Source organism: Centroberyx gerrardi, chromosome 5, assembly GCF_048128805.1.
Source record: "Centroberyx gerrardi isolate f3 chromosome 5, fCenGer3.hap1.cur.20231027, whole genome shotgun sequence".
Taxonomy (NCBI): domain Eukaryota; kingdom Metazoa; phylum Chordata; class Actinopteri; order Beryciformes; family Berycidae; genus Centroberyx; species Centroberyx gerrardi.
In genome coordinates, this window is record NC_136001.1 from 22,522,262 (window position 1) to 22,545,476 (window position 23,215).

General features: G+C 39.4%; 3 protein-coding genes across 3 annotated transcripts; 1 reads left to right on the forward strand and 2 right to left on the reverse strand.

The window, feature by feature from the left end:
• Positions 1 to 2,059: 2,059 nt before the first annotated feature.
• On the reverse strand, positions 2,060 to 4,573 carry LOC139920049 (neuritin-like). The gene is made up of 3 exons (XM_071909956.2): positions 4,522 to 4,573; positions 3,176 to 3,329; positions 2,060 to 2,294 (listed from the first exon to the last, which is right to left on the reverse strand). The coding sequence occupies exons 1-3, from the start codon at positions 4,571 to 4,573 to the stop codon at positions 2,060 to 2,062; spliced, it is 441 nt and encodes a 146-aa protein (XP_071766057.1).
• Positions 4,574 to 5,694: 1,121 nt separating this feature from the next.
• Positions 5,695 to 11,837, reverse strand: LOC139920466 (translocon-associated protein subunit alpha). The gene is made up of 9 exons (XM_071910480.2): positions 11,701 to 11,837; positions 9,860 to 9,978; positions 9,668 to 9,761; positions 9,317 to 9,444; positions 8,528 to 8,662; positions 8,258 to 8,334; positions 8,011 to 8,089; positions 7,046 to 7,139; positions 5,695 to 6,855 (listed from the first exon to the last, which is right to left on the reverse strand). Exons 1-9 carry the CDS (start codon positions 11,768 to 11,770, stop codon positions 6,791 to 6,793), a joined length of 861 nt encoding a protein of 286 aa, XP_071766581.1. The 5' UTR covers positions 11,771 to 11,837; the 3' UTR covers positions 5,695 to 6,790.
• Positions 11,838 to 14,594: 2,757 nt separating this feature from the next.
• LOC144539348 (uncharacterized) lies at positions 14,595 to 20,499 on the forward strand. The gene is made up of 6 exons (XM_078283699.1): positions 14,595 to 14,845; positions 17,118 to 17,234; positions 17,327 to 17,357; positions 17,503 to 17,558; positions 17,711 to 17,784; positions 18,174 to 20,499. The coding sequence occupies exons 1-6, from the start codon at positions 14,809 to 14,811 to the stop codon at positions 18,426 to 18,428; spliced, it is 570 nt and encodes a 189-aa protein (XP_078139825.1). The 5' UTR covers positions 14,595 to 14,808; the 3' UTR covers positions 18,429 to 20,499.
• The last annotated feature ends 2,716 nt before the right edge of the window (positions 20,500 to 23,215 follow it).

A 23,215-nucleotide genomic window follows, 5' to 3' on the forward strand; every position in this document is an offset into this window, starting at 1 on the left:
ATTGGTGACGCAATTTTGAAAAAAAAAACAAAACAAAAAAAAAACAGGTCATTTTCATAAGTAATACTATTGCTCACTTATTTCAATTAAAGTTGCCCTCAATTCTATGTGATTTCACTTTATTTATTGCAGTAATAGTAATGAATTCATATTTTTGTAAGTAAAATTCAAACCTAATAGTAAGCTCATAGTGAATAAAAGATTATTATAATTAATGGTATCCCACATGGGTTATTGGCTGAATATGTTGCCAAATGAACTGTGATGAGACCAATCATTATTGCTACAGTCTGTAGCTCCCATGAGCTGCTTTCTGTCCACATACTTCTGTTTCTCCTCTTTGCTGCTGTTGATGCACAACGCACAAGTCTACCAGAATGGATTTTGTGGGGAATCAAGCCTAAATTCTTTCAGATTGGACCAATTGAAAGCAGGAAACAGATAATTGGGGCTACTGATGGAAGTTAGCAGTTGTGTTTTGTTTGGTTTGCTAGCATTATACTGAATTAATATCTAATTTTACAATTATTACATTAATGGGTAAATCTTTACTTAAAATGCTATTTTAATATTCCAGCAATTGTATGGTTATTTTATAAAAATAACTATTTTGGTGATATTTTGCTCTTAGTTTTGCTATTGTGTATTATTTTGACTTCATGTGAGAATAATTATAGCTGTTTAAAGTGATATTACATTTGTATTAAATACTGCATATAGTATGATAATTCAGAGTTTTCATTATACAAGGATAACCTTACAAGGATTACCTTTCCATAATCTGTCTGTGTATAGGACACATTGAGTTATTGTAGTACTTGGTGTAGCCTACTGTGAATGTGTGTATGGGTCAATGACACTGAATCAGCTGCAGGTAAACACTTCCACACAAGATGGGACAGAAACTCATGAAATAACGCTGAACATTCACACTTCATATGTTCTTTATCACACCCATCAACCAGTCAGCAGGTTGACAAAGTGTAAGACTTACCAAAGCATGGGGTGAAGCTCTGAGAGAGTGAGAGAGGATCTGGAGAGGTGAAGGTGTGATGCTGTGTGTCAGATGCCTTTTTTGGTGTTTTTATAGCAGCCGTGCAACACCAGCCATAGGGGCTGAGTCGGGGACAGAGGGTCAAGTTTTATACAACTGGCTTGATTGTCACTTACACAAACATTCCCACAATTTGAAATAGGTTAAAGGGGCATTTCACCCATAGTACATCCCAACATTTCTTAGTTGTTACCATTGGTGTAATTAATTCTCGCAGATTAATTTTTGGTATTCGGTATTCGGTCTTTAGGTTGTTAGATATTGACGCTGTATCTACATATGAATTATTTTCCTGACAGGGTCATACTATTCTTTCACCTACATCATTTAATTTATTAAGTCGACGGCAAACTCAAACTTATTGACTCTTAATAACTCAAGTAGAGTGAATTTCTTTAAGTGTTTATAATTTTGCGCTAAGTGTGAGCTGAGATACGTAATAAACTGCTATAATTTTCAGTGAACTGCCCCTTTAAATGTTTTTTCATAGTGTGATAATTGCATTACGATGGCTAGGCTGTGTTTATACAAACTCGCTGGAGATTAACATCTGTGGCTTGGTGCTAACATACACTGTAGCTCTTAATTAACCGTTGTGATACCATAATATACATGGCATGTTGGTATTGTAACCCAGAGAGTCTGACTGTAGACTTTGTGCTGATCAGACTCGGGTCACATTGTATTTGAAATCCCTAGAATACGTGGAGTGTTTATTTAAGTCTGCCTGGACTGATAAAGTGGCCGAAATTTAATTTTGTCAACTACAACATCAGGTTCTACGCATAAGGAAAGATCAAGCTGAAGTAGTTGAGAGGATTTCAAACATTATTCAGCACAGAAAATATCTATTGGCTTGCCACAGACATCTATGGCTCTGTGTCTAAATAATCTTTGATAAAATATTCTGCCTAATTAAATCCTTGGCTTTAAGTTTCAGCTGTGCTCAAGAGGACCCCACCCAACCACCCAACCACCACCCCACCCCACCCCACCCCACCCCACCTATGCTGAGGACCAAATGGGCCCAGCCATGATCAGCATGCCCAGCAGCGGAAGGGGCAGGGCGGCCAGCGGGGAGCGCAGGCCGGGAGAGGAGCTGGGGCTGCACAGGTCGAACAGGCTTCCCTGGAAACGTATCTTCCTGGAGTCTTCCCTCAGCGTCTCCCAGATGGAGCCCACCTCCTCCTGACAGTCGGACAGCGCTGTCAGGGCACAAGTGTGGAAAGCCTCCCAGTGGCTGCGGCAAACAGAGGATCAGCGGATCAACACTGCGCTCTGCCATTTCACAATTCATTCTATCTAGTCTGCAGACATGCACTGGCTGTTGTGGATTAATTTGCTCTCCAATAATCTATCACTCAGATGACTATGGTGGCTTCAAGTGAGTCAAACTGAGCTTTAATTACCATGGTAACTGCATCTGAAAGTGATACAATATCAGTGATGATATTGGAGCTGGCCAATTTTCAACAGAAGGCCTATGTGTAATTTTGTTTTACTTTAATATACTGTGCTGGGGTGGTAGAGTGCAAGCAGTAACAATGACAAAAATGTCCTCAGAATTTCATTACTGCTGCAGCAAAGTCATAAATTATTTAGTACAATGGCTCAGTGTTTCAGCACCATTCATTCCTGTTTTCTCCCTCGGAGATTACGGCATCTGTTCTTTTTCTCTCCAGTCTTCTGTCATGAGATGCAGACAGACACCATATCTTCCCATATCATTCCAGTCAACCATGCATTATTTCACATGAACAGAATTAAAACCTGACGTCGGTGCACAGCGCTATAGATCAGCGGCTTTCAATCACGCACCATCGAGGCCCAAGGGTATGCAGGATTGTATTCCAACCGAACACTATCACAGCTGATTTCACTGTTTAGTTCTGTCCTCTCTGGTTGAAGTTGTGCTAATCAGTGAAATCAGATCCTGTAGTGTTTGGTTGGAATGAAAACCTGCAGGCTCTCGGCCCTCCATAGCACATGATTGCCCATTCCTGTTTTAAGGGCAATTGGGACTCTATTACACTACAAACACTGATGTCCAGTGTGCACAAATGGATGCTGCATGCCATTCACACTCTCTCAAACTGATAATAATAAATGCATTATTGTCACCTGCACACAGCCTCCACTCCCCTCTCGCTGGTCACGTTCTCCTGATAGTTATCCATGCTGTCTCCCAGCTCCAGGACACAATCAGAGAAGTCCTTATAAATGTTCTCACACTTCACATCTGCTGAGCCTCCTGACACACTGAGGGACAGGAATACTGCAAAACACATACAGGTGACACACATCTTATTTTAGCAACCTACAGGCACCATGTGATGTCAGACCCTTGTTGAACCAGCAAGTTTGACAGACAAATCAGTGCCAGTGTCTCCCTGGCAAATGCCAGAACAAGGTTATCAAATGCCTTTGTTGTTTTGGGAGTTCAAATTCAGAAACGGGTGCATCGGCTCTGTAGAATCCTTCAGAGGATTGCAGGCCATTTGGTGTTTCTTTTTCCTATCTGCCAAATATATCAGGGAACAGTTTCAATCAATCTGGTTCTCAGCTTGCAGGGTTTCTCCTTACAGGGCTTCCCCCACTTCCCACTGCTTATGATCATGTTTATGCTCATGCAATCTTTTGTAAAATGGGATCTACAAATACATCTGACTTGCCTTGTGACCTTTTAAGGAGTATGTAGAGAAAATAATTATTCTCATACATTTTATTCAATGCCTCACTGATTAGTATGTTTTCAGTGTTAAGTCCATGTAATCAGCAATAGCAAGCATTTGTCTTTTAACATGTGAATGAAAAGATTTTCAATTGCTGTTATCTGAACCTCTTTTTCACAAATACCTGTAGTTTTGGATAAAGCATCATCTTGTCAGAGGTAGCAATTGAATTTAGACAGATGTAAGTGGGCGGTTGATGGCAGATGTTGTGTCAGAGTGTCACTGCAGCCGATTTGAAGATCTTCCACATGGCAGGCAAGTAATGCTGACATGTGATTCAGTTCCAATTTAAGTGCTAAAACACGTTAATATTGTGAAACCACGACACTCTGTATGAGGTTTGTTTCAAATGAATTGAATTCTTTATTGCTAAATTCATTAGTAATAAAGAAAAGGCATGCCTCTTTATTGGTTTTCATTTTGAATGTTGCATCTCCCAAAAGCCTGTACAGCATCACGCAAGTAATAATAGACACCCAATATCTAATGCCGAGGGGTGTGCTACAAGCTACTGGCCACGGCAGGTCTCATAACATGCAAAATGATCAACTCCCATCATGCAACAATGAGGGAAATAAATGAAAGATTGTAATCATGGCAAGAATGCATGTTGGATGTAGGAAGATGTAGATTTAGGCTGCTCTAAGCAGGGCAGATCTACTCAGTTCCCTCTGACATCCAACCAAAGTGGACTGTAGTCCAAATGAAAACATGGAGGTGCTGGAAATACCTTACCTAAGGCAAACGCAAAAAATCTTCGTATCTTCGTCGACATATAAAATCCCATATCCCATTTCAAGCCAAGCGGAGGGCACCTCGATCCATGCAGCCACCGGATCCGACCAAGCCGTTCATGAACTGGAATAATATCGCTGCTTATAATACAGAGCTAATTAACTAGCCATTATTAATCTCTGCCAGTCTATCAGTGATTAAGCGGCGATAAGCACTTAGTGTGTGTGCAGTCTTGCCTTGATCCGGCCGGCTGCTGACGTTACCTGCCCCCCAGTGCGCGCTGAGCTCATCCCCCCTCCAGCACCGGACAGCTCTCACCTCCCTAATGAACAATCACAACGATACTCCCACTACATGCCTGCAGGGACTTGAAGTGTGTGTATGCTGTTCAACGGTGAGTGTATAGTCACCTTATCGTACTTTGTGGATTTTTTTTTTTTTTTTAATCTCTATCTCTCTTGCATCCCCACGCTCTTCCCATAGGCTGTTAGGTTATCTATTATTCATACATCATAATTTTGCTGTGACATTTGCAGGCAATATTATCCGTCTACAGCCCATTTGCTACCTATTTGCTTTTAGTTTAAAATAGGATAGCGTTGTGATGCATTGGCCTGTTCAGTACTTTCCACGCCATAAGCAGCAGGCGAAGAGCAGCTGTAATCCTTGATTATATCGAAGTAAGAGTATTCAGTCTGGGAAGTGTGGAGAGTGTTGCATTTTGGTTTGCTTGATGTAATATTAAAATGTATTTATTAAAAAGATGAAAACTATTAAAAAGGATTTTAAAAATGTGAAGAAATGTACATCAAAATATTGACTAAATCCTGATATTTACAAAAAATCTTTGGAAAAACATCCATAAGTCATTTTTCTTCTTAATTTTCTTCAATGACATCATGGACATCAATGATCCTGTTTCCAAGTTGTCATTTTCTTGAAACGTATCTGGTGTGATAATTATGTTTGACGCATTATTTATTATATTTTCACAAGAGCAAAGGTTTTTTGCACCTGACTGCAGACTGTTTCAAAGCAGGAACTGCTGGACAATCAAAATGTGTCAAGCTCAGATGTCAAACATAACATCTCTCAATATCCTTCCTCACATCCCTTCCCTGATGACAGAATGTGTCATGATGCTGGCAAGAGAACAACTAACTGGACAAAATATCCCTTTTGTTCAGCCTTTTATTCTTGTTGAAAAAACGTTTTATCACAAATTATGGCATGCAATCTGACAGTATGGCCACAAGCCATAATTGATCCTGTTGCACCATTTGAACAGAATAAACGTTTAAGATGCTCCACTGAGCTTCTTACAACAGAAAGGAGAACAAAACCGGTGCATCGTTAGTGTCCTGCAGAAACCTCACCAACTTTCTCTTTTAATTTGTATTGTAACTGGCAGCTGCCATCGCCCCCCACATGTAGCAAATGTTCCATCATATTGGAACCGGTCCAAACCCTAGAAAATATATTGCTGAATGTTAAAAATATATGGGTATCAGTGGGAAAAATAATAACCAATCGTATCTACGTTTTGTTGATGCAAGGTCTTTGCAGGACACCGCCAATACAGTACTGATATGGCACAAAAGTGTTTCTATACCTGAGGGAAAGGAATTTGTTAGGAGGGTTCATCTCATTTGAACACATGGGTTTTGAAGTCATAATGTCCATTTCAGTCCATTTAGCCCTGTAAGGCAGATAATAAGGATCCAAATAAAATGCCAATAAACTTAAATGTAACTTTATGACTTCACAGCATGCATACAGGCAAAGAGGAGGTGTCTCCAGCTCTCTCAGTGTCTCCCACGTCCCCACATGTTTTTCACAGAGTTAACATGGTGATTCAATTACTGAGTCTGAGACTCTTTTCTTTTATCAAGTTTCACACCCTGGTAAAAGGTAAATCCCTTTACAAAGTGAACTAAAAGTTGAGCCGTGTCACTGTGCAGCAGGAGTGGTGTGCGTGTGTGAGTGTGTGTGTGTGTGTGTGTGTGTGAATGGCCTCGCTCTGACCGGAGCACTAGAGTCCTGGGATGCTCACTGGTCTTGCAGACCTAAAAGCCCCGGTGGTGCAGGCGAGAGTGCGGAGGTGAGAAGCTCGCTCAATACAAACATATTAAATGCATTGCTTTGAGCTGGAAATTGGATTCCAGGAATGTTGAGCAGTTGCAAATGGGAGTCAGGTTACTGTGGCTAATGAGGAAATGAGCTTTGGAAGTCTGACAGACAGTATGATGATGGCTGGCTACAGGCTGATTTATTGATCTGTTCCAGCTGCCCTCTTGGTTCGTTTCCGTGGAGATGTTTTAGGGGATGCCTTGTCTGTAAGAGAGGAAGTCATTATTAGCCATTAGTGTTGCTACTTTTGCAGAGAAAATGAAAGTAACATCTGCAAAAGATCACCACCCAAACAAAAAAGAATATGAAGATAATACAGTAATAATTACTGCTAGTTGCTGAAAAGGGTTCAGTCCATTGTACATTGCACTTGGGGTATAAAAATAAAACATACTCATGACGTTGAGGGTTTCCTGAGGAATCCAGCTGATGTCCACATCACTCATCCCACCAGTGCCTTTCTCTATTTTCACTGAGATTCTCTTCTTCTGCACAACACAAATTAAAAAACAACACATCACATTTTCAATCCACTCTATCCATTAGGCGGATTCAGTCTCCATTTATCCATATTTAAAGGGGTGATTTAAAGGGCCGACATATGCCTTGTTAACACAAGATATGCAATCTATCCCAACTGTTGTTTTAGATTTTATGGAAACAAACATGGTTATCTGCGACCAGATTGGTGCAGGTTACCTTATTGGGGCCGCTGTGACAAGTGGCAGCCTAAAGTAGGGCCATACTTGTTTAGATTGTACAGTCACTAATATGGATGTTCGTGAATAGGCCTAATCAATGATCTGTTATTTAGGCCTATTCTTGACTGTGTGCAACATCAATCAATGTTATCAACCTAAAAGATGAGTGTTGGTGTGGGGCGTAGCTTTTTTCTTGGTATGTTGGTGGAAAAGTGCTATCTTTTAAATTGACCATGTCAGATAGCATCATGTAGACATTGTGTGCTCGCTGGGTTCAAGAGTCAAACTCGTTTGTCAAACGTTTTGAATCATTTGCCAAACTCGGGATTAGGACCCGAGACCCCTGCATGAAAGTCTGCTGCCCTACCAAGTGAGATAAAGCACCAGTGTGGCTGCCAGAGAAACTTAGAGGTGTTGTGTCTCTCTATCCCGCTGCTCTATATGCGCGGTGGAATAAAAACAAAACAAAAACATCATGTACAAAATACAGTACATTTACATACAAGAATCCCTTTTGCCTCACCACCTTTTCATTTACCAATTACTCACTGCCTTCTTCCAACTAGATATTTAAATTCATATTAGATCAGTACCTCTGACATATGGAGATATCTTAACATGTAAAATACAGCAAAGCTGATCAAACACAAACACATACCGTCCTCGTCTCCAGGACCTGGTACACTCCAAAGAGCACCAGCGCCACCAGTCCAGTCAGGAAAATGTACAGGAACATTCTGCAGACAAAGCAAAATCAATCCTTTAACCAGAGAACAGAAATCGACCCAAGAATACTGGGTTCAGTGAATCTGGGCCTCAGAATACAAACAAGTAGCATCTTTATCTATATTTACACATGTTTACATCATACAACACAACATAGACCCTGCAGAAGAAATGCTTACGTCTCTCCATCCAGTCCCTCTTCTAGCTCGGTGATGGTGACAGTCTGGTTGTAAATGGCAGTCTGGAATGCATTGCCCTGGAGAACAATTACCCACAACTAGTTAAAAAATGCCATAAGCAACACATTCTTAAAAGTTTAAGGAACTGTTCCTTGAAAACCAACAAAATGACTGACTAAAGACGCATTTGACATTTCATAAATCAGAACATCAGACGGTTCTTCTACACCACCACAAATGTTTTCTTAAAATCATGTAAATTGTTCTTACCTCATTGTCAAGATAGTTGAGGAGGATGACAAGACCAAAAGGACGACCGGCCATGGGCTGAGCTGGGATGAAGGAATACTCGAAGGACGCCTGCTTCTGGGGCTGCACCACAGTGTTCAGGGGCAAAGCTGTGAACTGCACAACACAGTACATTATTTCAAATGTTGTCGTCATACTTTAAGAAAATAGAATGACTTCTTGAACTACATAGTACATATAGTTTTATAATGTCATGAGGTAGATGACAGGACAGAAAGCCATATTCCTGTAAATTGTTTTGTAATACAAACTATAAATAGAAATGTAATTCTGGGTTTTTGTCTTATCTCTTCTAGGAAAGTGAAAAGAAAATGATCAAAATCCATGTGATGGCATCAAAATCAAATGTGCAATACTATAGAAACCCTTGTTTTATTTTGGGCTTAATGGTGGCATATATTTGATCAACCCTTATATCATGTTATTCAGACTCAATATTTAGGTTACAGTTATGAGATTGGACAAATATTTTCCATTCAAAATTGTTGTTCTTTTGCCTACAAAGTGGATATTGGCCACATTCAATACTCCACAACAGGAGTTTCAGGTGTTGGGTGGACTGCCATTGATTATTATACTTCCACATAAATTTTGTTTTCTTTCTACTTTGAGAAGTGGAATACAGTAGTTTTTGTAGATCTCAGACAAAAAAACAAACCAAATAATTGAATTTTAAAATGACTTTCCCACACATCAAACTCAAGGAATGCACAAACGTTTGAGCATGATTCGACTTCAGAGCCCGCTTACGTTCTGAATGTAGAACTGGAAGTCCTGTGGGTAACGGAAGGAGGCCTCCAGTGACTGGACGGAGAAATCCTGACTCCCCTTGTTGGTGAAACCCACCAGGAACTTCACGATTTCATTGGCGGGAAACTCTGAATTGATGATGAAGACACATAATACAAATAAAGCATCGGTTCAACATCAGACATCTCATAAGCCACTAAAACATACAACATAAGAGCATCTCAGGATGTCATATCCACTTTATGCTTTAATATTAGATTAAAAAACATTACTACACGTTCCTCTTTTCTCTCAGTTGTTGGTGTGACTGTAAACATTGAGTAACAGGTCAATGAATGAATGCTAACCAACCTTCTCCAGTCACAAAGATGATGGTTGTGTCGGCGTCAGGGTGAGACGTTACATCAACAGCTTCAGCATCATCGTCTAAGTCGCCGTCCGTTTCCTGAGGGTGAACGCAAAATGACATTGTAATTTAACTGTCTGTATGTAAAATCTAAGCAAACCGGTTTGTTCTGCAGCTATTTGATCAAAGACACATACCGCACTTGGTATCTGATCTTCCTCTACGAGCACCTCATCCTCCTCTTCCTCTTCCTCCTCATCAACTGCAGCATCTGGGCCGACGTCCTCAGCAGACTCTGAGTCGGCAGAAACGTGGCCTGGGTCGGAAAAGATAGATTATTTGGTACATTAGTGGTCTTTGGAAGTTTCATCTGTCCCCAGGAGAGGATTGGCTGCTGGATATGGAGAGAGCCCACACTCCATTTATTACTTATGGGAATGAGAGAAGCTGTGAAAAGCGGTGAAAAACTGTGAAAACGCTATAAAAATAACTTGCTGTCCTCTGCAGAAAAGTACATTGCATATCATCTGTTAATGGAGTTGGAAGATCAAAACACTAGTTAGAAATTATCCTTCTGTGAATAAATATTGACAGCACAGGCAATACCAATCAGGAAATGAAATGCTTTAAAAAGATGTTTTAAATGGCTCTTGGTAGTAGAGTTCAAATGCAATTTAAAATGAATCAATAAATGAGGCGTATTCCTAATTTCTTGTCTGCCCATCTGCATGACTGATGAACAGCAGCAGATAGTCACAACCATTCTTCTCCTGGAGTATATCAGTGTCATAAATAAGTGGAACCAACAAATACAAAATATTACTCATTTGAATAAATCGACTTCAAGCCAATAATTTATATATGAACATTACTAATGGACAAACTCTTCTCTAGTCTTCTCTTGTCTATGGGAGACAAAGGTGGACATCAAACTACCCAAGGATACAGGAATAACATACTACTAAAATTCTGTGATATCTTTCTTTAACATAATGCTGTATTTGGGTATTCCTGGTAAAAGGAGTGAGCCTTTCATTTTTTATGCAATTTGATGCAAGTCCAGCAGCACATTGTGTTTTGTAACCTTCAGTGAAGTGTGCCCTGGACAGTCAGTGGCTTAAAGCAGGGGTTCCCAAACTTTTTCATGTCAAGGACCCCTACATAGGCCACCGTTAGACCATTAGACCAGTAGACTATTACAGACAAACCCCTATTTGCTGAGACTTTGCCCCATTGACCCCATTTTTGCAGTTAGATATGACTTGGAGACAGAATTATGACAGAACTATATTATTGTCCATATCATGAATAAGCAACTAGACAATGTGTGGCCAAGAATATACAGGTTTTCATTCCAACTAAACACTACACAGGTGATTTCACTGCTGTACTGTAGTGTTTGGCTGGAATGAAAACCTGCTGTTGGCCCTCCGTGGCATGTGCTTTGACCCCCCTGACTTAAGTTATACTCATGAACAAAATAGTCATTCTCATTCATTCCCTAATTGTGCTCATTTCTGGTGAATAAAATGATAGTGAAATTCAACTACTACTACTAGGGACGCCTGGAGGTCCCCGGACCCTCGTTTGTGACCCACTGGTGTCTATGGTGACGTGTCCCAGGAGCGGGGACCCCTTCACTGTGTGTTGTTGCATCCATACTCAGCTTATAGTAGGCTATCGTTGAGTAAAACACATCTAAACTTAATAGGGCGGTTCAAATCCAATTTTACACGGAATACACGAGGTTAAACGGTTTATAACTTGTATTATTTAGCGTCGCGAGCTAGAAGACGACATTCCTATTCATTTATTTCAGAGGAAAAGTGATAAGCTACAACTCTGGCCTGTAACGTTATGGATACAATAACTTTCAGGCACGCACGTTAGCAATGCATTCATGGAGAAATAGTACTGGCTGAAAGTAATATGCCACGTCAATGTTAGGCTGTCTGATAACTTTTTGAAGTGTTGGACAACTCGAGCTAAAGTTACACCATGTCTACTTCACGCGCCTACACAGAAACAAATAACTTACCGATGGATATTAATCCACAGGGAAAGGCCAGGAGAAAAAGTAGAAGCAGTTTTGATCCGAAAGTGAACATTTTGCAGGCTTCAAGGTTGGAGTTTGTAACACATCAGCAGTCGGGAGAAGACAGCAGCGGAGAAAGGGGCGGGACAAGAGAGCGTTAGGACACGCCTAGTATGTACTGCACAGATACAGGAAGTCCGACTCAGTTAAAGTTACACTTAGGTTTTATTTTTCACCACCAGTTGAAACTCAGCAGCCTGGAGCAAAAAGTCACAGAAATTGCCTTTTACGACAAAAGTCAAATGAATCATCCATCCAGCTTACAACCCTAATGAAAAATCACTCTAACATTCCTACAGGATCTTATAGTCTGTCTGTGGTAGTCAATAATAATAATAATAATAATAATAATAATAATAATAATAGAATTCATTGTGATCTTATTGTACTTTATGGTATATATATAAAAAATGTTTGTATCTCCTATGGTATCACTATAATATTTCTATACTATATTAGCCTATATAGCGACTTACGTTTGCTCTAATATTTGTATAGTATTGTTCTAAAATTACATTATAAAAATTGTATTATAGGATTTCTCTTCATGATACGGTTGTTTTTCATAAAGGGAGGACACAGTCAAGACATAAAGTACAAGTTGTCCTGAATGAAAAGAGGCAAAATTTTCTCTGTATTCAATCTGCTTCAGAAAGCATGATTAAAATTTAAATCAGTCTCTCAGTGTTGTGATAGCCTAATGTTACAAAGTATCAGATGGTTGTTGGAGAGGATGGCTGAGGCTGAAACCATGAAGAAGAAGAAAAATGAAAGCAGTCAGTGATGTGGATCGCCCAAATGGCCTCAAGATGTCACTGCAATTCATTTGCATTTACTAAGCAGTAACCAAGTGGGATAACGTCATATGTCACTGGCCCGTGGGAAGCCAGTTGTGATGGGTACTGCACATGCGTAGTGCTGAGTTCAGAGAAGTTAAATGAATAAAACAGTAGTGATCAGATAAAGCAGACCCATGGCATCATTTGTCGTCACTTTCTATCATTCATCATTTATTATTCAAACTACAAAGTTGCTATTTATCTTTAAAGATGAGCAGCTTCTAGCACTTGAACGTAGGAAATAACAAAAAATAACCAACAGGTGATAAAAATGAATGTGAACTGCAAAACAGCATGGTGTGAATTAAAAAAAGGACTTCCTGTATTGTAGTGTTTGGTTGGAATGAAAACCTGCAGACTCCTGACCTTTCATGACCCTGCTAAATGTCTGTCAAAAACCACTGATGAGCCTCTCCACTTTGCTGCTCTCAGCTTGCAAACTTGTTGATATTGATTAGTTGACATTGGTTGGTTTGGTTCAGTAGGTTTATGGACAGGAACAGTGGAGAATCAAGCTGTTCAGTATTGGAGGGGAATTCACTGATCAGTTATCATGGCTTTTGACTGAATCCAAACGATCACTGTGCTCTGAACCTGGTACACATGTAATCGGGGCAGGTATTAGTCAGTGTATCACTTGTGGTTGTGATAAGTGTTTGTGGGCATTGCCTGTCACACGGGCTTTTCATCGACTCAACCCAGGGTTAACAGCCTATGATCTCCAGGTTAACTTGCCTCTCCACCCTGGGCTGACAGCCATTTCACAGGAGCTAAGTCCACAGTGTGTTTTCAAACTTAGGTAAACTGAAAGCTTCCTGTTCCTGGGTTGAATTCAGAATCTCCATTTTATCACACTTGCTGTTTATGCGCACTATTTATTTGAGTCATCGTCACTTCGCTCGTGTATTTCTGATGTGGTCGCTCACAGCTGACCTGAGCTCCGTTCTATTAGCCGCTGGGATAACAACACAAGTGTCCTTGCACTGGTCATTTGACTGATTAGTTGTTGCATCTTTGCACATTTCTCTGCAGCATATGAGGATCATATGGGTCAATGAAATGCACAGGAAATGTTGACAGGTTAATATCGTCCAATGACTCTTTTGGTTTGAGACGAGCTGTAAAATGCAGAATACGTACCAAGACATGATCTATACATGAGAGAGTTGGATATTAGCTTTACTGCACAGTTGCCTTATTACTTATGGCTTATCCCTTATATGTAATTATTCATGTAATGACTAAATCACTGTGAAATCTCCACATCTGGACTTCTATTTACAACGTTCAGATTCAATTTCATGCAAAATCCATTGAGGGGGCCTGAATGGCAGCTTTGAGTATTTCCATTAGCAATAATGTTACTACAAGCTGAATGTATATCGATCATAACTGAATGCCATTAGATGGATGTCCAGTTATCAGTATGGAGCTTGAATGTCAAACCTAATCTTTGAACGTTACCACACATCCCTTAAACCTTTAACCTTTAACCTCAGAACCTGGTACGATCGCTTGTGGCTACAGTTGTATCTTCTTTTAGAAGGGGAATTCACCCTTTAGCCGTCTGTGGTTTCTTCTACCCCCCCTGTACATGTTCCCCCACTCTTTCTGTACACTAATTGTTTTTTGTACCCTACTAAATAAACAAAATGTGTGGTACATTATTGAGATTTTTACCATTAGTAGATACTGGCTTATATCAGTTTGCTAAGTGCGCCTTTTTGTAGAGAATACAGAGAATAAAACAGATTTTTAGGATGGTTAAAGTAAAAATTGGAAATTGGTTGTGTTTATCTGAGGCTCTATATTAAATCAAAACTAGTATCTGTGTCCCCATATTCCTTCATATTCTCTAAAGAGGTTCACAGTCTTATTACTTGTCACCTTGATGTTATTCTCTGTCTAATGAAGAGTTGTGTGCTCATAAAAAGCTTTGTGGTTTTCTGCAAAAGCACACATCCTGTATCACGCTTTTAAACAAGCTATCCCATGAAAACGGTTTCTCTTCTCGAATACCAACACACTGCAGGAACAGTAATATTACAAAAGATCTGACTCTCCAGTTTTAATCTCATTTTTAAAAAAAAAATTTTAATCAGTTTATCACAGGGGAAGAGGGAGAGAGCAAGAGCCAGAGAGAGAGAGAGAGAGAGAGAGAGAGAGAGAAAGAGAAAGAAATACAGTTGTACTTGGATAAAGATTCATTGCCATGGCTGGCAGTTGTAATGGGAGCACACAAAAAGCAGGTAAGTCTTGAATAATGGTAGAAACCATGTCTATTAAATGTGAGACATAACACGATGATTCTAGCTATAAGAACTGATTTGATGTGCGATTGAAAAGGGATTTGATTGAATTTCACTGTATAAATGTTTTATTCCTATGGCTTGAGCCAATTTGCTCTGTACTAATGAAAAAAACACAGCTGAAGCCAGAGTGAAGGGATTAAAAATGCAACATGTTTTGTATTCATTTGTGCATCTCACAAAGCCTTAGTCATGACTAGGTCTCACACTGTCATCAGTTATTTTTAGTATTCTAAATGCTGTACACACACACACACACACACACACACACACACACACACACACACACACACACACACACACACACACTGTACTGATACATTATAAATGATCTTATCCAGAGAGCATCAGCATTTTACTCCTCGCTCGTGTCAGCAGATGAATCAATCACTCATATTCATATCTGTATTCAGATTTAGTGAACAAAGTGAACTATTTTCCTCGGTCGCTGTAACGTTCTTAGGCAGTCACCATTAGTTAGAACCTCTACATACTGTCTGTTGTAGGCAGAACCACGGCTGATTCAATTTCATATCAGGTCAAGCCTAATCTCAAATGCAAACTCCCTGGAAAAAATAATTAATAATCAGTGCAATCGAAATCAGCTGGAATGATGTTACCATGGTAACAATGTGATATGATTAATTATTCTTTCCAAAACCTCCCTGGTGAAACTGCAACTAAATGAAAGGAATCCATTTAAGCTTTCTCTGGATATTGGCAAACACACACTCAGAGGCATGTTTATTAAGTGTTGCTGGGTGGGTTAATTAGGTCGGCTGCTGCTGAAGCCCAAAGGCCACAAGTGACATCGTGCACGTAACGTCTTCCGCTGTGACACTACCAGTGTCTGTGGCTCGCTGGGATCGCTCTTGAGTTAACCTTTTGACCATCTTATCAGTGAGCTACTGACTGGATGTGGTTTGTTTGTTACTGATGTGTTTTGTTTGCACCTTCACCATTCATTTGCAATCTTCAGTTCACCCTAGATGCTGTAATGTATGAAAAGCCCAGAATGTCAACTGTTTCTGAGGTGCTTGGGGTTATAAGGTTTCATCTGCGTTCAGAGTAGTTTTGAGATAGTGAGCGTTTAAGCTTTCACGTCATACACTAAAACTAATATAACCTTTTTAGTTAGTATTTTTAACCTCCTTGTCAAAAACCTCTATTCACCTTGGGAGGATTTACTGAGCATGTATGCTTTATTTCAGCAACAACCGACATTCACACCCGAGAGCCGCCCAGTAGCTATAACCACAGTCGACAGAGTAGAGTAGACTGGTGGCCACTGAGCCACTGAGCGGCTCCACTGGAGGAATCTGCAGGTTAATGCCTTGCTCAAGAGTGTCGCAACTGTATTTGTTAGCTCACTTGCACTACCTACTTTTTCCCAGCAGGGATTCTGAATGTACGTCCTCTTCATCGTCCTCATGATCATCCTCCTGTCCGCTCTCCTCAGCCAGAGACTTTGCATGTTTGCATGTTTCTCCCTGTGTTTGCGTGGGTTTCCTTTGGGTGTTCCAGTTTCCTCCCACAGTCCAAAGACATGCAAGTCAGGCAGACTGGAGACATGTAAATTGCCCATAGGTCCGTGTTTGAGTGTGATTGTCTGTCTACCTGTATTAACCCTGTGATGGATTGGCAGCCTGTCCAGGGTGCCTTCCACCCAGTGCATGCTGGGAAAGGCTCCATCCCCTCATGACCCTGATTGGGAATAAGTGGGAAAAGACAATGAATGAATAAGGAAGTGTGACACTGGCAGAATCCAGAATAATTTCCTGGGGATCAGATAACTTTTTTTAATTTTTTTATTTGGGACTCAATTTAGGTTGACCATGATAATATCAATACAAAGCCTGATAGAACATATTGGACCTGAAATTATGGTATTCCCCTTCAAGTTGGAATGGTATTATCAGAACACCATTTGTATGTTAAAGGAGCTTTTCAAAGTCCAAATTCAAAAATTCTTGATGTCGAATTTCTTCACAATGTTTCTACAATTTGCTCTTTAAAAGATGCTGTTTTTACATGTAGCATTATGCAGGGTTATTATGAGCAAGCTATAATTATGCAAGCTAATGAGCTAGCTTGCAGCTTGGAGGTGGATTCTGTCAATATTGTTCAAGATGCAATTTTGAAGCTAAGAGAACATTAGAAAAATAATGTGACATCTATTCAATGTAATATGCTCTTTATTCTCTTTCTGTAGTCTTGAGTGTTTTCTGTGGATCGTATGAGCTGTGGACGCTACTAGCAGTCGTCAGTGTAATGTTGGTCCTCTCACTCTGCTGGAATACTATTTGCTGTGTAGCAAAACTCTGCTCAGGTAATAACAGTACTTGCTTTTCAAAAATGTAATAAAAACAGATTCAAATTGTGTATCTGATGGGTGAATCTGTCATTTTGTTTCTTATAAAGGGACAGTTCTCCTACCAAGGGTCAGAAGAAGGTGAGTGTATATTCAATGATACAAGGAAAAGACAAAACATTTTATTGTTCATGGCTTCTTGAATGGGCTGCTTTTTTTTTTAAAGATTTATTTCCAAGTTGAACAGTGTATATAAAGTTTATTTCCTCTCTGTATCAAATTTAAGTGTAAGGGAGATGGAAGACAATCCTATTTATGGAAACGTGAACTACAAAGTAACAAGTAAGTTCTGTGTGTGTGTGTGTGTGTGTGTATGTGTGCGTAAGGCATATACACACACACATATATATGTGTGTTTATATGTGTGTTTCTTTATCCATCTGTGCCTGTTTACAGTGTGATATTGTTCTTCACTGGCATCTCTTTATTTACAGGAGTTGATCCTGTAGATCCACCAATCAGCTCTTCCTCTCAGAGGGATCAGCAGAGCGTTCACTGTGACTCACAGGTAGCATCTTTATCCCACTTTACCAATATTCAATACATAGCTTGTAAAATAAATAAAACAAGAGGAATACAACAGCCTGTTCATAAAAGTGTGTTTTGAGGAGTGATTGAGAAGATGGTGCTCATTTAGCGAGCTAGAGTGCAATATGAAACATTTGCTAGTAATACCAACAATCACTTGTTAGGATTATTTTGTTGTATATGTTCTGCAGAAAGACGCAAACAGTGTCAAAAGGTGTCCAAGCCTTTTTTGTTCTACATTTATACCAAGAAAAAGATAAGGATAGGATTGTGTATCATAACTTTGCTGTAACTTGCCACTATGAAACATGTCTTATGCATAAAATGTTGTGTAAAGGTAATTTTAACACCTTTTTTTTTTTTTTCTAGTCCCAATCCAAAACCCAGGACTGCTATGCTAACCTGGCCCTGAAGCCTCCCAAGCCTCAGTCCGGCCGCAGCTCTCCAAAGATCCACTACTCTGATGTGGTTCAGCTGCTGGAGGCGCTGGAGCCGGAGAAGGAACCGGCAGGCGACACAGACACCGTCTCCACCCTGTCTGATCTGTACGCCTCGGTGCAGACCCAGCGCACCAAAACCCTGGACACTGCAGTCACTGGAGACGGATACGCAAACCACCTCTGAGAGCTGCACAGTTACTGATGCTTCTGCTCATGTTTAGATACCAGTAATTATCTTTCTGCAACCACAGGATGGCACTGCAAGTCATTATATTGAAAGTGACTACTCTGCACAGTGTGTTGTCTGAGTAGTGACGTATGCTGCACCTTTTAACCTGCATGAAAACTTACTCACTGAGACTGGTGGTATTTTTTATAGTTTTAGTTAGATTCTTTAGCAACCTTTTGGATTAGATTATTTCCTGTGTGCGAAACACAGGAAAGAAGGGAGCATTTTGATTTTTAATGACTTGTATGTTTCTTGACATATTTTAGTTTGGTTCTGTACTAAATCACAGAGGATATGATTTAATTATGTAATGACTTATACTGCAATGATATGCATGGACTATAAAAGTACTTCTCAAGTGCCAACAGATCAATATCTGATAGTTTGTTGAACATATTGCTGATATCTAATTATCTATTGCTTGAGTCAGTGGTGTTATAAAGGCAGCTGACTTTTTAATTATTTTCTAACTCATTTGTTCCATGTAATCTCCCTCCAAGGGTCAATTTGTCACTCCCTTAATAATTATGTTAATGTTTAAACCTGTCAAGTCAAGTCCAGTCAAGTTCATTAATTTATATAACCCGTCATCACAAGCTTATCTCAAAGGACTGTACAGAGAATGAGCCCAACTATATCTAACTAATCAACAATCAATCACAAAACAAAATGATGAAAGACAAACACAAGGAAGCAGAACAAAGCACAAGACACACAATAGCAAGTTTTAGCAAGACATAGAAAGCCTACCTATTCTACATTGCCTAACCTACCCGGCACCACCAGCCGTAGACCCTCAATGCATACAAGGAAAAACTCCCAAGAAAAAAAACTTGTTAGGAAAGAAAATGGAAGAAACGTTGGGCGGCCGAGTCAAAGAGGACGGCTGAGCGTGCAATAGGTGCATTGAATTCCTTCTCTGGAGTCTTCATTAAATCTGACTGATAGACCTGGCTTGGGCTACTGGGATAATAGTGAGCCCTTACAGAAATACAACTGAATGGAAAAAGTTGCAATTCTATTTTTTTTTTTTTCAAGTAAGCCGCATATTATAATAAAACAGAGAGAGAAGGGGTAATTTTATTATTTTCAGTTTTGTCAATTGTTTTTCAGTTGTTTGTAAACTTACTTTAGTTGTGACATTGATATGATGAAAATGTAGTGTAGTTTTAGCAGATTATTGATATGATAGGCATGTAGTATAGCTTATACAGAGCAGCAGACTCAGTGTCTGTTATTGCGTTGTGACAGCTTCAATATTAAATACTGTTACACCTTCAGTGCTCATTATCCAGTTGCTTCAACCCACAATATCAGCATGCACTGTAGCCTGCATTCATTTACTCATGGATGCAAGGTAATTTGCTTATGTAATATTGACTGAACTTTGTATTGTCTGGCATCTTATCATACTTTTGTATTCATTAATGGGTAATAGTGCAGGACAGAGATTGTCCTGTAACATTGTGCTCCTAAACAGAATGGGACAATGCAGACTAGCATGGGAGTGTGGTTGGTATTATGTCTTAATCAGAACAAAAGCTAAGTCAAAATCAGTGGTGTGAACACGATTAATAGTTTGACCATTGGTGCTCTGCGATCAGTGATCCTCCGCTGTTCTCTGCCTACGGTGTGAAAAGCCAAGGATGAAAAGCCAAGAAGCACTGAGACTGAGAACACAGTGAACCACTGATGCAAAATGAATACTTCACCTGGCTGTGTGGAGACTAAACAGCAATTTTACCATTTAGAAGATTTTAAATGAGTATCAATGTAACTCCAAGATAAAGTTAAGATAATAAGCTACACAAAGACACATAAGACACTGGTATTAGCTATAACAAAGGAAGCTATTTTATTATCTACTTTCTCAGATGACTGAACAATAACAACTCTAACAAGTCAGGCAAATTCCTCTTAAAAAAGGTTTTTCCCCATAATAATCCATGTCCATTTTTTGTGGTTTCTCAGTTTTAAAGTGAATAAACATAGAGAGACAAGGGTAATTCTTATGTCAATTTTGTACATTTTTTTCATCAGTTGTTAGTTTTAGATCCTTTTTTTTTATATAAGCATCCTTCCTTTAGTTGTGATGTACATTTATTCAAGACTAATAAAACGACAATACCAAAATCGAGATAATCCATTATTTGAAAAGTGACTCATCCTCATAAAATAAAACAAATATTATCACTGGCATGATGGTAAATTTCCTAAGGGAATATTTCTAAAATTGTTATGTAGCTCATTACATGGCCCAGAAATAACTGTGAGAAAGGAATGATCTGTATTGTAATCTGATATGTTATTGATCTCTGTGGGGAAATTTTCTTTTCACTTGCCCCTCCATAGAGAGGTCAGAGGTCAGGCTCAGCTACACCTGGAGCTGGGAGGGGTTCAGTGTCTGGCTAAAGGACTCTTCAGCGGGGCAGATGCTTGTCAACAAGGGGCTTGAACCTGGGCCATGTCATGTGGTTGAAGGGCAGCATCCTTCAACTGGAAGCCAGTCTTACTGGAAACGGAAATATATCAAAATGTGAAATGAATTATTTCCACTGATGACACCTTGTGTTGCTTTTTAATAGATTTTATACTTCATATGTCTTTTTTGATTCTTACAGGCCAATCTCTTTCAATCTGGTTACCAAATGTCAGAAAGCATGTGTAAATCGAACTATGAAGATTAGACAAGAATACATTAAATTATGAAGAATAACACTGTAAAATCCAATGCAGTCTTGAGTGTAAAATAACAGAGGACAAGAACAAGAGAGAGAGAATGCAGACAGAGAAAGAGAGAGAAAACTGTGGCACAATCAAGCAACTGAATCTACTTTGAAAAATGTACATCGATTCATCTTCCGTAGTTTCAACAAATACTTTGAACTCAGCAACAGAGAGCAGCTCTTTGAGTTACAGATCTTCCTGAGCACTATTCCCTGCAGAGGGGCCAGAGATCATTCACGCTTAATTGTCCATCTCAGTTTCACGTTATCACATTTATTAGAGGACAAATTTAATCCACAATTGGCACAGTGCTGCCATGTTCCTGCAGATAAACAGAGATAGCTGCAATGCCATTAAATCCAATAATCTGATACCTCCTCGTTGGCCGCTCCCAATTCACAGAACTAAAATGGTTGTCAGTTGAGAGCAGGGTCAAACATTTGAAGCTGGGTCTTACCCACGGAATAATGAATGGCTCCGTTCCCAAGTATTTAAAAAATTATTTTAAACTCGTCAGTGATACTCATGGATATGCGACTAGAGCCAGTGTAACAGATTTTGTCCCCTGAAGGTTTAAGAGCGCATCAGGGAAAAACACCTTTTTGTACTCGGCAGCTACAGAATGGAATCTATTGCCATCCCATATTAAAGAAATTGTCACTGCTAACCATTTTAAAAGAGCAGTGAAGGGATGGCTGCTGAGCTGCTGACAGTCAATCATTAATTAATGCGTTTTTTGAATGTAAGTTACTTTATATAATTATAAATGTTAATGTTTTTTATGTCTTAAGTGATTCATGCATTGTCAAGACCTGCCTGTGCTGACCATTGCTTTTTACAACGAGGACCACAATGGAAATAAGTCTTCTTGACTTTATTGTGTGTTGAATTCCTCGACAATTTTATATGTGTATGGTTGTGGCCTAAGGGCCTTCAAACCTATGTGTATTTTAAAATCTGTCAAATAAAATCAATCAATCAATATATGCCATGTGCTTGAGCTTGAGTGAGGTTTAGTTTACTTGCAATGTGAGTGCTTATGTAAGGGTTACGGATAGTACACAAAATCAACCTCATCTTCTTCTATCACACCTAACACACAATTTTCAGAGAAGACATTTCTTTTACCTTGGACAGGACAGTCAAATAAAAAAAGCAAAGTTCTGTATTTGTATTCTTCCACTGATTAAATTTGACATTCCATTTTTAGTTGGGAAAGGATTCTTGGGGGGCTTTCTAACATTTGTACATTATTTTATTACTTAAAGAAAATAAATGTGATTCCTAGCGATTTGATAACGCACCTTGTGGATTGATACCCGACCCTGTTAGATAATGACAGACTCGGTGGTGATGGAGAAGACGCACTGCCTGACCTTTGTTTACTGTATATAACCCTATTTAACTGTATGAACCCTCTGGACCCCTCAGGTCATCTGGGACCGGTCTGCTAACTATTCCCAGAGTTAAAACTAAGCATGGTGAGGCAGCATTTAGTTATTATGCCACACAGAGCTGGAACAAACTCCCAGAAGAACTCAGAAATGCCCCAACTTTGAACACTTTTAAAACCAGGCTCAAAACTTTTTTATTCTGCACTGCCTATGCAACTTGATCTTTATTCTCTTTTTATGCTTTTTAATTCTTTATTTATATGCACTGTCTTCTAAATGTGATTTTTATATGTCTGTTATTTTTCTTTTATTTATGTACAGCACTTTGAATTGCCGATGTGTATGAAATGTGCTATATAAATAAACTTGCCTTGCCTTAACCTCAGTAGCTAATGCCCCACACTTTGGTACCAGGCAAGTGATTCTCCGGGGTGAATGCCTCAGCTTCATCCCCAGGTTCACCAGTCTTCATGTGCTGTGCTTAGAGGAAGAGTTTACGATGTGACACATTAGTCATCATTGTGCTTTCAGCCTTGATCTCCAGAAAAGTTGGCAGGAGTCTTGGCACAGGGAGACGTTTATTGGAGAATGAGATAATTATATTGCCACCATTTCTTGTTA

Bases quoted from the DNA above. Each gene is read 5' to 3' on its own strand.
- LOC139920049 (XM_071909956.2), bottom strand. From the start codon at position 4,573: ATGGGATTTTATATGTCGACGAAGATACGAAGATTTTTTGCGTTTGCC. The intron at 3,330-4,521 runs GTAAGGTATTTC...TGTGTTTTGCAG, and splicing joins ATTTTTTGCGTTTGCCTTAG to TATTCCTGTCCCTCAGTGTG. The intron at 2,295-3,175 runs GTGACAATAATG...TGTTTGCCGCAG, and splicing joins GGAGTGGAGGCTGTGTGCAG to CCACTGGGAGGCTTTCCACA.
- LOC139920466 (XM_071910480.2), bottom strand. From the start codon at position 11,770: ATGTTCACTTTCGGATCAAAACTGCTTCTACTTTTTCTCCTGGCCTTT. The intron at 7,140-8,010 runs GTATGTGTTTGT...TGTGTTGTGCAG, and splicing joins AGGTCCTGGAGACGAGGACG to AAGAAGAGAATCTCAGTGAA. The intron at 6,856-7,045 runs GTATGTTTTATT...CCTCTCTTACAG, and splicing joins GGAAACCCTCAACGTCATGA to ACAAGGCATCCCCTAAAACA.
- LOC144539348 (XM_078283699.1), top strand. From the start codon at position 14,809: ATGGCTGGCAGTTGTAATGGGAGCACACAAAAAGCAG. The intron at 17,235-17,326 runs GTAATAACAGTA...TTTCTTATAAAG, and splicing joins TGTAGCAAAACTCTGCTCAG to GGACAGTTCTCCTACCAAGG. The intron at 17,358-17,502 runs GTGAGTGTATAT...ATCAAATTTAAG, and splicing joins CTACCAAGGGTCAGAAGAAG to TGTAAGGGAGATGGAAGACA.